We start from the raw sequence: 14,566 nt of genomic DNA on the forward strand, positions 1-14,566 counted from the left end.
AAGGAACGATAGGAAATATACCTGGTTGTGATTTCTGAAAGAACCTCTGAAGGGATTGCCGAAGAGTTCCTTGAAAAAAAAAATTGATTTGATTTTTTATGAACGTCAGCGAAGAATTTAATCAAAAAATCTTCATCATCTTGGATTTTCAGAAATTCATCTAGAGGTTTTTCAAAAAGTCTTCAGTGATTATTTCAAAAATTCTTTCAGAAGTTATTCCACGAATTCCTTGCAGAATTTGACAGGAGTTACTAAAGAAAGTCTAGAAAGGTTTTTTTTTCGTACTGCTTCTGCGGATCGTTCAGAGATTTCTCCAGATATCTTTCTAGATATTCCTTCACGGATTTTACTGAAGTACCCCATGAAATTACACAAAAATACTGGAGATTTTTTTCCAAAGGAACTCCTGGAGGTACCTCTGGAAAATGTAAGGAACTTATTGTCGAAAATTTCCTGGAGAGATTCCTGTACAGAATTCTCTGAAACAATTTCTCAAAGTTATCTCTGGGGAATTACTGGAGGCAATCCTTGAGGTAGCTCTGGTGAAATTCCTAGACAAATTTTGAGACAAAAGAATTGGATTTATCTTTGGAGGAGTTTTTTTTTAATAACAGAATTTTTGAATTTTTGATGGAATTTCTGCAAGATTTTCCATAGGAACTGTTGGGGAATATTGAGATGGGACGCTGAATCTCGTTAGCATTAGCTACAAGCTAAAACATAAATTTTATTAATGAGTGGGGTTTAAACTATGGGTAAAGTGCTCACTTACAATTTCAGTGCGTATATCAAAATCAAACCGTATTCCCAACAATGTCGCTGTCTTCGCCTATACGAACTATGGATGAATAATTGAGTTAACTATTGCAAAAGAATTTAGGACGGAAGGGGTATAATTCTTACTTATAGAATTGGCTGGACAACTATAAATTCTCAAAAAACACTCCTATGTACCCAAAGTTGTAGGTTAGATTTCAGAAGGTGATATGTGGTAGCTATTGACCTGAAATTCAAGAAATCTATCTTAATTCTATCTATGCACCTAACTAACACCTGTGTCAAGCACACCTGCCACTATTCCAGAGCACATATCAAAATTATCAGCAAATATCAAATACAAATTCAGCAATTTTCATCGAATACAAATTCTGTACGAAGCACTAGAAATCACCACGTCATCGCATCGATTCATCTAGGTACTGTTTGCCTAAATCTCCACCTGACGTTCCTGATGTCATTCTTCGGATCTGTCAAGGATTCGCTCATTCCGATTTCGCCCTGACTGGGTTGCCAGTTTCGCAACATCCTCCCCCCTGGTGGAACCTATGATGTCCTTGGTTCCAGCATCCTTGAATACCTCCAGAACCGCCAATTTTGAAATGGGTTTCCTAGCAGGTGCACTTCCAGCAGTCTGCACAATAGCTTGGCGTACTCGTCCATCCTTGGCTGTTAATACCTCTAGTACCCGTCCACGTATCCATCCGTTGCGCTTGGTGTCATCAATTATCAGGACCAGGTCCCCGGGTTGGACAGGTTTCACATCGCCAAACCATTTCGTGCGTTTTGTTAGAGTTGGGAGATATTCCCTAGTCCAGCGTCTCCAAAAGATGTCCAGATATTTCTGAATGGCTGTCCACGAACCTTTCAAAAGAGATACTTCGTTGTCTGTCTGCACAATTGGTAAACGAACCCCCGAAGAACTGCCCAACAAAAAATGATTCGGGGTTAAGGCCTCTTGCTCGATCGAGTCCAGAGGCAGGTATGTGAGTGGTCTGCAGTTGACGATACCTTCTGCTTCCGCCAAAAAAGTCAGTAAAGACTCGTCGTCCAATTTCTGGCTACCGTCTTGGAGTGTGGCCAGAGCAACCTTAATCGATCTCACCAGTCTCTCCCAGGCTCCCCCCATGTGTGGAGTGCCTGGAGGAATAAACTTCCATGAGGTTTGGGTGCTGGTGAATTCCGCAGCAAGTCCTTTGTTGATCTGCTCCCTCAGAAGACGGTCGGCGCCATGGAAACAAGTAGCGTTGTCGCTGTAGATTTCGGCGGGACTTCCCCGGCGAGAGATGAACCTGCGTACCCCTTTGATACATGATTCGGTTGAAAGCGTGTGGATAACTTCCACATGAACGGCCCGTATTGTTAGGCATGTGAATATAGCCACCCAACGCTTGACATGACTTCTGTTGACCTTCACCAACAGGGGTCCAAAGTAGTCGAGACCACAGTAAGTGAAAGGACGAACGTAAGAGGATAGCCTAGCACTTGGAAGGGGAGCCATTCGCGGTATTGATGGCTGCGCATTGCGTATCTTACACATCTGACATTCCTTCGACACTCGTCGTACTTGTGTCCGTAGATGCGCTATGTAATAGCGTTGCCGTGCTTCATTGACGACAGCTTCATTGTTGGCGTGCAACAACTTGCAATGAAGATCCTTCAGAAGCAACATGGTCAAGCGATGTCGCTTCGGCAAGATGACAGGGAATTTCATTTCAGCAGGGATACGTTGAGCTGCACTAATCCTGCTGTCCATCCGCAAAACTCCCGCTGCGTCTAGTATCGGCGATATTTTGTAGAGAGCGCTTGTCTTTTCCAATGGTTGGCGCTTCTGCACTGGTAGGCGTTGGTTCTTGGTCAGAATAACTAGTTCGTCCGCGTACGAATCCCATTGCACAGCTCGAAATAAGCATTCCTCAGCTTTCTGCAACTCCAACTGCGTCAGGTGATCGATTTTCCGCTCTTGACCAGTATTTGACGTTCGACAATTGTTCACGAATCGGCAAACATAGGCCATCACACGTAACATCCTTTTCCATGAAGAGAACCTTTCGACGTCCAGCAATTGCTCTGGTATTTCTAGATTGCGATGAGCATAGCAGACGCGTATATCGTCCGTCACCTTATCGTAGGTTTTCCTCGGTGGCCATTGGAGTTCAGAGTGACGAAGAAATTCAGGTCCGCTGTACCAAATACTGTTCTTGTCGAAATACGGTCCTGATCCCCACTTGGTTGCTTCGTCGGCCGGGTTTAGCTTGGATGACACCCAGCGCCATTCCTCGCGGTTAGATTTTTCCAAAATTTCGCCTACTCGGAAAGCAACAAAAGGACGATACTTCCGGGGATCCGCGTTAATCCAACTCATTGCGACCTCGGAGTCACTCCAGAAGAATTGTTTCCGAACTGGAAGAGAATGTCCATCGACCACGAATTTGGCTAGCCGTACTCCGAGTACGCAAGCCATGAGTTCCAGACGGGGAATGGTTGTTGGTTTGACGGGAGCTACCTTGGTCTTCGCTGCTACGAATGCCACCTCTGCTGGTCCGTAGGGATTCGCTATCCGGAAATACGAAACACACGAATACGCTATTTCGCTTGCGTCCACGAACGTGTGGATGTCCAGAGTTGTAAGATCACCCATGGAGAAGTAGCATCTCGGTATGTTCACTTGGTTGATTATGTCCAGCATCTCTAGCCAGTGCTTCCATCGCTCGAACGTTCCATCGCAAATCTGTTCATCCCAACCAATTCCTTCGCGCCAGGTGTCTTGTAGCAGAACTTTCCCGAATATCAGGTATGGCGCCAAAAACCCTTGAGGATCGAAAAACGACATGACGCACCGCGCCAGTTGCCGTTTAGTCGGTTTGGTGTCAAGCATTCGCAGGTGGGTTATATCGTCGGGCAAAGAAGTGCTGAATCGGAATTCGTCATCTTGTGTATCCCACATAATTCCAAGGACCCGTTCCGACTGTTTATCGGTACCGGAGGTAAGATCGATGACGGTTTGTTTCTTGACCTCTCCAAGTTGTTCCAAGACGACTCGTTGGTTACTGCACCAATTTCTGATCTCGAATCCACCATGTTGATGGATCTCTTTTACCCGTGACGCGACTTGAGCAGCTTCTTCAGTAGTAGCAAAGCTGTCAAGGTAGTCATCCACGTAGTGGTTGTGGATGATTCCTTCAACTGCCCTGGGATATTCCTGTGTGAATCGGTTGGCGTTCGTATTCTTCACGAATTGCGCTGTAGCGGGGGAGCAAGTTGATCCGAAAGTGGCCACATCCATCAGGTACGTTTCCAGCGGCGCCGTTGGGTCAGCTCGATACACAAACCGTTGAGAATGTCGATCTTCTGGCCGAATTCGTACCTGATGGAACATTTCCTTGATGTCGGCGCTTACGGCGACTGGATACTGCCGGAACCGGAAAAGTACCGCAGGTAGAAGTGTCATCTGATCGGGCCCTTTCAGTAGCATACTGTTCAAAGAGACGCCATCAACTTTTGCTGAGGCGTCCCAGATGAGTCGCACCTTTCCGGGTTTTCTAGGGTTGGTAACGGCTCCCAGCGGCAAATACCACACGCGACGAAGGTCAGCGGTGTTCAGCTCCTCAGGTGACGCGCGGTGTGCGTACCCCTTTTGTTCGTACTCGTGGATCTGCTTCCGAACATTTTCGTTGAGTGTTGGATCTTTGGCCAATCTGCGCTCCAGACATTCGAACCGCTTGACAGCCATAGGGTAGCTGTCAGGAAATTCAAAATCGTCGTATTTCCATAACAGACCCGATTCGTATCGATTATTGGCATAGTGGGTAGTTTGTTCGAGGATCTGTAAGGCGCGCTCATCTTCCGCAGTTACTCCGGCGCCGGTCGGTTGTATTCCAGCTTCTTCAAGCGAAAAATATGCTTTTAATATTTTGTCAAGGGAATCACCATCTGAACACTCGCAGACGTGGTAGTTGACGGACAGCTGTCCTTCATCCCGATGACCTCCGTATACGCACCATCCAAGCCTTGTTTTCACGGCAACCGGGCCGCCCACGTTGCCTTCTCTTACCTTGAGTGGGACTGCCAGTTTAAGGTTATCGACTCCAATCAACAACTGAGGTGTAACACTGTGATACCCCTGAATAGGCAGACCTCGCAGATTCCCGAACCTTTCGGCTAGCTTCTCGATCGGCAAACTTTGCCTGGGCAAGTCGAGGGAGTCCACGGTTCCAACATCGGTCATAATATACCTCGGTGCTCGTTGATTGGTGCCCGAAATCTCTATCGTAATCCGCTGCGAATCACTCTCTTCCCTCGTCACGTTACCAGTCCATTTAAGGCACAACGGATGCCGGTAGCCAGTTACCTTCAACGTCGCTGCTAACTGCCGTTCGATCATCGAAATATTGGACCCTTCATCCAGAAAAGCGTACGTAGCTACTTTGTTCGCTCCGCTGTACAAAACGACAGGAATTATACGGAACAACAAGGATGGAAGGTCTCGGTTATGGAAATGGTGGTCCAGTGGTGCCGGCACGTTGGAAGTCGTTGTATCTTTTGGGGTGGAATGTAGGAGGGGATGGTGACGAGTTAGACAACCGTTCACCCCACATCTATTGGTGATACGACACGATCGTCTGGCATGGTTGTACAAGCAAGTTCGGCATAATCCGAGACTTTGAACCCTTTTCCAACGTTCGTCGATTGCTAGTGCCTTGAATGTCGTACAATCCCTCACACGATGTCCGATCTTCTTGCAAATCGCACACTCGAAGCTGTTGCTGGAATCTATGGGCCGGTTGCTGTAACTTTTCGCTAACGTGTTACTGTTTCCCCCGGCATCGGAATGAAGAAGAGTTCGGTCGGGTGTCCTTCCCTTTTCACGCTTTGCGAACCTTTCGCTCTCACTTCCTCCGTATGACGATACGCTGCATGCATCGGCGACGACTTCCTCCATATACTCGCCGAACGTTTGGAGATTCACCAGCGGTCGATTCCTCCGGTACGTCGCCCATCTCATTTTATACTCCGCCGGCAGCTTTTCAACCAGATCCTTCAGTAAGGTCGGGTTGCCGAGGTGATCCAAAAGGTTCGCCGCTGTGATATGATCACACAAGGTTTGAATTTTCGTACCGAACTCGATGATGGTGTCCAGCTTGTCCGCTTTGGGACTTGGTGTGCTCCTGACCCTCTCAATCAGCGACTCAATCAGCAGCTCGGACCGCCCATAGCGCATACGAAGCGACTCAATGACGTGGGGTACAGAAGCGGGGAGAATCAGGCGGCTTCTTGTAGCCTCCCAGGCTGCACCCTTCAGGCAGCGCTGCAAGCGAATCATATTCTCGCCGTCACTATAGCCGCACGCTTCGGTCGTATACGTGTATTGGCTGATGAATACAGGCCAATCCGCGGGGTTTCCGGAGAAGCTTGGTAGATCTCGGGGTAGAATTTGACGAGCTGCAAGCTGTTGAGGCGTGGGACCGACTGCTACTGGGAATATGGCGGGTTCAGGCCGCATCTGAAGAACGGCTGGATGGTCAACACTCCCAATAGGTGTACCATCAGGTACCGTGTCATTTGGGCTTCTTGTTCGCTGGATTCCGGTGGCAAATGACGCGTTACCAACGGCTGGGACGTTGCTTCTCCGAAAGATGCCTTGGCGTAACCCAAATACGCCATCTGTAGTTGGCCTTTGGCCGGCTTGGACATCTTCTCCCGATCCGTCAGTTGCTGAATGCGACATCAGCTTGTGTAGCTTCTCGGTGTCATCCTGCCTTTCCCCAGTCGGCTTCGGGGTTGATGATGCAGGACGCTCATCCGCATTCTCGACGGCCTTCATTTTCGGGTATGCTCCTTTGCTGCCACAAATATCCGGCATCGATGGCTGCTGCTGGTTTTTCTGCTTTTCTGCTAAGTACAGCGTCTTGTACTGCTCGAGCATTTGTTGTAGATACTCTACGTCATCGGATTTTTATGGTTTGCCCTTTCCTGGGTGATCGATTCCTGTCGATCTGCCGACGTCCACTGGCTTCGCTGCAGCTGGAAATGTGGGGTTGAACTTCACTTGATCCTTCTCGGGATCCGTTTTCTTCATCACCCCACCGACCGCGCCTTCTAGCTCTCTGTCGTCGTCGGCGGCAACTTGATTGCCGTCCCCCATCGGAACGTTAAGTTTTTCTACCCAATCACGTACCTGTTTATCAGACTTCCCTTTGCTGATTCGGCTCCGCACGCTCACAGAATCATCTGCTATGGATGCCTCCAGGGCCTCATACTTCTTCCTGGTAAACTCCGCTTCTATTTCTAGTGCGGCCTTCTTTTTCTGGATGGGCAGCCAATTAATCGTCCCATAATAAATTAAATATTTTCCATAAATAATTCGAAAATTTGCCAATAAATAAATAGGGGTGGAAGCAATAATAAACTATAAAAGTTCTATAAACAATTCAAAAAGCGCATAAATAAATCAAAACTTCCCATAAATAATTGATTTTCGAGCAATAAAAAACGTCAGAATTTCCACAAATAAATCAACAATTGCAATAGAAAACTATATTTTTTCCAACAAAAAATTTCGAACATACTACATCTTAGAACTATGATAGAAAAACTGAAACTATTGTGCAAATTAACAGACAATCGCTTGCTGTCCGAACTCGCTAACGCTCGTCGGACTTTAAAAAAGGATAACATCTCTGTTCGCATTATACCGGGCAAATTCTTGAATCTGTGGATTGCCTAGAACCGAATCGACGCATGGCTCAACCAGTACTTTTACTTTGTTCATTGTTTCGTATTTATTGCTTAATTTTCAATTGCTTTTTTGATGTTTTTCAATTGGAAATTTTTAAATTATTTATGGAAAAATAAGATTTTTTTATGGAAAATTTAAACTTTTTTGTTGGAAAAAATATAGTTTTTTATTGCAATTGTTGATTTATTTGTGGAAATTCTGACATTTTTTATTGCTCGAAAATCAATTATTTATGGGAAGTTTTTAATTATTTATGCACTTTTTGATTTGTTTAAGGAAATTTTATAGTTTATTATTGCTCCCACCTCTACTTTTTTATTGGCAATTTCTGATTTTGTTATGGAAAATTATCACTTTTTTATGAGTCGTTTATATTTTAGCCTTTCTGGATGGCTTGCTCCTCCTCGAGCCGCTGTAACTGCATCTGCAGCCTGGCTCGACGGCTAGCGGTGGTTGAGGCTGATCCCAGGCTTTCTACGTGGCTGGTGGTTTCATCAACATCGCCTCTGGCTGAATGATCGCCCGCTCGGCTCATGATGAAATTCTTGTAGGAATTGTTGGGGAATATTGAGATGGGACGCTGAATCTCGTTAGCATTAGCTACAAGCTAAAACATAAATTTTATTAATGAGTGGGGTTTAAACTATGGGTAAAGTGCTCACTTACAATTTCAGTGCGTATATCAAAATCAAACCGTATTCCCAACAATGTCGCTGTCTTCGCCTATACGAACTATGGATGAATAATTGAGTTAACTATTGCAAAAGAATTTAGGACGGAAGGGGTATAATTCTTACTTATAGAATTGGCTGGACAACTATAAATTCTCAAAAAACACTCCTATGTACCCAAAGTTGTAGGTTAGATTTCAGAAGGTGATATGTGGTAGCTATTGACCTGAAATTCAAGAAATCTATCTTAATTCTATCTATGCACCTAACTAACACCTGTGTCAAGCACACCTGCCACTATTCCAGAGCACATATCAAAATTATCAGCAAATATCAAATACAAATTCAGCAATTTTCATCGAATACAAATTCTGTACGAAGCACTAGAAATCACCACGTCATCGCATCGATTCATCTAGGTACTGTTTGCCTAAATCTCCACCTGACGTTCCTGATGTCATTCTTCGGATCTGTCAAGGATTCGCTCATTCCGATTTCGCCCTGACTGGGTTGCCAGTTTCGCAACAGGAACTACTCTACAATCTATCAAGGAATTCCTGCAGGAAATGAACTTTTTAAGTTTCTGGGCAGGATTAGAGCGGAACTAGTATAATGGTAAAAGCACATGATTATCACGCCGAGTGAAATGAAATTAGCTTTTTCTGATCATAACCCTTACTCACTTGAATCAAAATAATTTGTACTCCATTATTTTTTCTAACAGAAACAATAGAAAGTAATATGCTATTTTGCTAATCTTATTGTATCGGATCCTTAGTATAGTTCATAGTGCTCCAACTGTGAGTGAGTCATTCGTGAAAAATCTTCCGCAACCCTTCAACTGAAAATGCACCATTATCTTCAAGATCATGGAAAGCTCCTTATACATATACGACGCTCCTACAGTACGGATCCAACAGTTATACCAAAAAGCACGTTCCATCCATCGTTTGGTGTACTGTTCACTTGAAATAACTCAAACTAGGGTATCGCGCTACTTGGGCGGTGGTTTTCTTCGTCTGTTATTTTCGTCTGTTTTCCACTGTAACTCGGTCAATTTTGAACCGATTGACTTGAAATTTTGTACACGGGTAGATACTATACCTATCTCACCGCATTCCAAGAATTGTGTCAATTGGTTCAAGATTGACTGAGTTATAGTGGAAAACAGACGAATATAGAAGCCAGCGCCCAAGTAGCGCGATTCCCTACCTATAATGCAGAGGGCTCTATAAAAAATGCCATTCGATGGGATTTTTGCACCATGTACTGTGCAGCTGGAATAGCGGATTTCGCCATACCGTACACCTGCCATGTGTCTTTGCGCGCCATATCCGCTCAATCAGGCAACTGCTGCTGCTGCTGCTGCTGCTGCTGCTGGAGAGCGCAATAGTCAAAGTCACACAGATAATCGTCTGCCTTTCACCTACTAGGTTCCACTTAGGTGCTGCATCAACCAGCCCAGCTCGTGAGTATGGATGTCACGTGAGCTCGATACGCCATCTCGATAGTCGTTCCGATGGAGCTCCAAACAGATCAAGGGCTTATAGTTTATCGTTATCCCTTATGGGATCTTTGGAAGCAAAAAAAAGGGAAACTGAATGTACAAGGAAATGACTGAAGACTGAACAGGTTTCAGGGTGTCCCGAGTAGGAATAAATAACTCATCGTCAGCCTAGCTTCCAGTACTCAAGTTTAGGTTATAACATCTCATTTTCCAATAATTCCTTATTTGTATATACATACATACTTAGTAATTTGGCCTATATTTCGTTAAGGGATTTTGCGGAAAGGTTGAAGTTGGATTTGCAATTTTGCAGTTGGTATTACCTTCTGTTCGGGACCCCTTACGATAGAGTAAAACACAACTAGGGCACATTCAGTAATCCGGCGACAAACGCTTCATCGAACGTGAAAGCTGGGCTTGGGAGGCGGCTACAAGGGAGGTCACAATTTCTTCAATGCTTTCAATGGCGCAAACCGATTTTCTGGAAAATCTTCCCTTTTCCCGTGGATGGAGCTGAATCTTCTGAATCGTGTCTCTAAATCCACTCAGCATAGCGTGACCTTGTTTTCGAATTGCTACATTGTTCCGCTCGGTCCCGCATCTCGCACTTGAATGGGCGGCGAATCCAGCATTCATCCGCAGCTGATGAAACAGATCCCGTGAAGTAAGACACAATGGCGCTCCTGGTCGAGAAAAGGGGAGCGATGTAAAGTTCGCTGCTTCTCCGAAGCAATTAATCTTGATACGTTTTGCAACGTGGCCCATCAGTGCCAGGAGGTATCTATGTAGCTGCTATGGCACAGAAATGGGTGAATCCATGCTTGCATCGGACGGGTGTGGACTACGTTTATTGCTTGAGTTGCCGGTTAAGACAGGGCACTAGAAGGGTAGCAGGGCGACTAAGTATCAAGTAGAATTAAAATCTCAAGGACCCATTTGGAGCTTCTGGTAAGAAACATATTCGATGCTGTGACACAATTATTTGTATGGTGCACACTGGGATGGAAAGCAGCTTTGGATAGACAAAACATCTAGTGCTTTAGCTATCCATATCCAGTAGTTTGTTACAACTGATCTTGATTACAGAAACACTTGTAGTTAGAAGGCACGAATGTTGCTAATTGACAAATTGAGAGATGAATTTGAAAAAAAAAACTGGTTCTGGTGGGATTAGAACCTACGATTTTACATTCAATAGACCATATCAGAGGAGAAATCCCAGAAAGAGCTCCAATTACAATTTCAAAAGAAACATTTTGATGATCTCGGAGGACTTTCTGGAACGTTTTATGAGTGTGTACTACTGGTAAATGACGCTGGAGGTAAGCCCATTTTCAGTTAATACCAATCGTGACAACTTCTCAGACTTCAACAGTTCGTCTGTGGATTTTGATCTGTCCATGAAAAATTTAGGTCCATTAAACACCAGAATCTGTTCGTTCCGTATAAATTCCACAAATTTTTGCAAGTAAGTTCGGGCATATTAGCGGAGACGGACAGTTCTTCACAGATGGTTCAAAGTCAAATGTCAAAGTCGACTGGTTTTGGTGTCTAGAACGATTTTCACAGCGCCGCATTCATGCTTCAAAAGTCCTGTTCGGTATACGTTGCTGAGCTACCAGCTATATACTACACCTTGGAGTTTATTAGCACTCAGCGTACTTCCCGAATGGAATACGACAAGTCTTGAGTGCTTTGTCCAAACGCTCATACATCATCACCATAGCTTAGGTCCCTTCACATTGCTCGATTCCGGGCAATGATAAAGCGGAATCTCTGGCTAAGGTGGGCGCTAGCGAAGGCGATATTTACGAGCGTCAAATCGCCTTTGACGATTTTTTTTTTGCATTGGCCCGTCAGGAGACCTTGATCAGCTGGCAATATAAATGGAGAGATGGAGAGATGGGTAGATGGTTGCACTCTATCATCCCAGAGGAATCGAGGAAACCATGGTTCAAAGGGTTGGATTTAGGCCGCGATTTCATTCGTGTGATGTGTCGGCTGACGTCCCATCACTATTTGTTAAACGCACATACCTTTCGTATTGGGCTCTCGGAAAGCAATCTCTGTGTCTGCGGCGTGGCTTACCAGGATATCGAACATGTCGTATGAAGATGCGATGAGCATCATGAGGTCAGATCTAAGCTGCATAAAATTCTTTGGGTTCGAGAAAAGCAGCAGAAGCCCGTTAGAGAAATGTTGGCAGGCCTTGATTCGGAATACATGAATTTCATTTATCAGTTTATGAAGCGTGCTGAACTCAGGGTTTAATGTAGTGTGCTGCTTGTCTTCATTGTCTGCCTTTTGGATTTATTGTTCGCCCCTGTCTGTCGTCGTCCCCTTTCGTTTGTTCTCTTCTTGTCGTTTTCTACCGATAAAGTCTTTTCTTTTTGATTCCGTTACAGATCTGGACAATTTGTCCCATCAATGTTTTAAGTATAAGTTAACAAAGTTTAAAACCCATGATTTCCCCTTCCCATTGTTTTATCCTTAACCTCGAAACAGCCGCGAGTACTTCGGTTTCGCCAACTAACATAGTATTGGCACAGTAATAAATTGTAAAATGTAAATTTACTGTAAAAACAAATGATTTCGGCTCAGTTATGCCCATCTGGCACTCGAGCCTTACAAATAAACGAATAAGATACGACTTTCTAGTATCTTCAAAAAAAATCCATAAGAATCTCGAATGGAACTTTTGGACAGATATCAGGATGAACTTCTTGGTGGATTTCAGAAAAAGCTATTTGAGGAACCTGAGAGGAAACGTCTTGAAGAATCTCAAAAAAAAAATGAAGGAATTCTCTAAAACGAATCCCTACAGATAGTTCAGGGTAATACGAGAGAAAAGAATACTCTCAGATTAAGCTTTTGGATAATTCTTAGAAAAAATATTCGGAGAAATATAAGAAGGAATTCCTGAATAAATCACATTAAGAATTCCAGAAGAAATTCCAGATGAGACTGATGTACTACAGAATCACTTTAAATATTCTAGAAGGTTCAAAACCTGATCATAAACTGGTAATTTCCTCAGGAGATACCAGGTACTCGGAAAATCCAGGAATATAGCCAATGTGACCAAAAGTGCTACAAATTGCCAAAATAAAGTTGTTTCGTAAAATCATGAATTTTGAATTGTCAAAAGGCAGTATATAATAATTAATTATTATAATTTCTCCTTCAGGGGTTCCTTCAGAGATCACTCCAAGAATTCTTTCCGGAGTTCCGTCTAAGTCCTCCAAAAGTTCCTTTTGAAATTTCCTCAGGAGTTTTTTCCAACGTTCTTCTAGGAGTTAATCGATGGTTTTTTTTTCAAGATTTTTTTAAAGATTTTCTTCTTTTATCTTCCACCATGAGTTTCTCCGGTAATCTCTTCTGGGGTATGAACCAATATTTCTTTTAAGATCATATAAGAACTTCCAGGAGTTCCTTCTGAGTTTCCTTCTGGAATTCACTTAGATGAATATCTGATCAGAGATTTCTGCAGGAATTCTTCCCGGCATTTCAAAACCCCTCCAGGAGCTGCTTCTGGGATTGTTCCAAGAGATTTTTTCCAATTCCTTTCTGGATTCTTCTAGGAGTTTCTTCTGAGATTCCTCGAGGAGTTCTTCTGGATTTTCCCAAGATTTTTTTCCCGGGACCCCTCCAGAATCTTCTTCCGGCGGTCCCTTTCATCCACTCCTACAAGGATTCCTCCAGTATCTCATCAAATTTCGCGAGGAATCCCTTCACGGATTCCTCCCTGGAATTCCTCCTGGAATTTCATTCTTGGATTTCATCAGAAGTGCTATCTGGATATCTTTCGGGATGCTCCAAAAGTTATTCTATGGACTCCTTCAGAAAGTTCTTCCTTGTTTGCTTCAGAAATTTAATCAGGATTTCCCCAGGAGTTCCTTCTGGGACTATACAAATGGCACCTTCTGAGATTTTTCCAGGGGTTTAATGACTTCTTCAAAAGTTCCATCTGGAATTGCTCCGAGAACTCCTCACGGGGTTTCTTTTGGGGTTTATCTATAATTTCCTTTCATGATTCCTCTAGCAGTTCCTTTTGGAATTCCTCTAGAAGTTCCTTTAGCAATTCCTTCTGAGAATGTTTCAGAAGTTTTTTTTTTTGATTCCCAAAAGGAATGCCTAGGAATGGAATATTATCCTTCCCCTATTAGGAATTGTTTGAGTAAATCCAGAAGGAACACCATGAAACATTCCTCACAAAATTGCTGGAGGAACTCCTTATGAAATTGTTGGAAGAATTTTTCAGGGAAGCCCTGTAAGAATTACATAAGAAACTCCTGGAATAATGTCATAAGGAATTCCATAAAAAAATCCTGGAGGAATAAAACTCTTGCAGGATGTCTATTAAGAATATCTGAAAGAATTCCAGAGGGAATCCCAGAGAGAGTTTCTGAAATAAAAAATCCTGGAAGGAGTTCCTAAAAGATTCCCAGGAGTAGTTTCAGAAAAAAAAACATAATTGAGCCCCAATTTTACCCGGGTACCCACGATACTGAAATGATCATATCTCCGTCAATTTTCCACCGATTTTGAAAATTGTTGGCACATTTGGTTGCAGCGATGTGATCACCGTGGTTTTCGTAAAATCTGGGTTTTCGGTAGCAAGTCCCGGTTACCCTGCTGGCATTTTACGGGTGTTTTTTTAACTAGCCACACCATGGTTAAGGTAGTGCTGAAAAAAAAACTGAGGAGATGCTGAAAGGAATGCTAAAGGATCCTCTGTATGAAGAACTCCTGCAGGAATCTGTGGAGGAATTCCTACAAGATTTTCTTAAGAAATTCCTCGACACGTTCTGGCGGAAATTTCCATTGGAATCCTTAGAGCAATTCCTGAACAAATCCCTAGTGAACTTCCTG

The 14,566-nt window shown here is 43.7% G+C and overlaps 2 protein-coding genes across 3 annotated transcripts in view; one reads left to right on the forward strand and one right to left on the reverse strand.

Moving 5' to 3' along the window:
* Nucleotides 1-14,566, forward strand: part of LOC115256196 (zwei Ig domain protein zig-8-like) — a 715,781-nt gene that overhangs the window by 14,804 nt on the left and 686,411 nt on the right. The gene's annotated exons all lie outside the window — the stretch shown is intronic.
* Nucleotides 461-6,703, reverse strand: LOC134288910 (uncharacterized). The gene is made up of 2 exons (XM_062854841.1): nt 904-6,703; nt 461-838 (listed from the first exon to the last, which is right to left on the reverse strand). Exon 1 carries the CDS (start codon nt 6,701-6,703, stop codon nt 1,235-1,237), a length of 5,469 nt encoding a protein of 1,822 aa, XP_062710825.1. The 3' UTR covers nt 461-838; nt 904-1,234.

This window comes from Aedes albopictus, chromosome 2 (assembly GCF_035046485.1).
Source record: "Aedes albopictus strain Foshan chromosome 2, AalbF5, whole genome shotgun sequence".
NCBI lineage: Eukaryota > Metazoa > Arthropoda > Insecta > Diptera > Culicidae > Aedes > Aedes albopictus.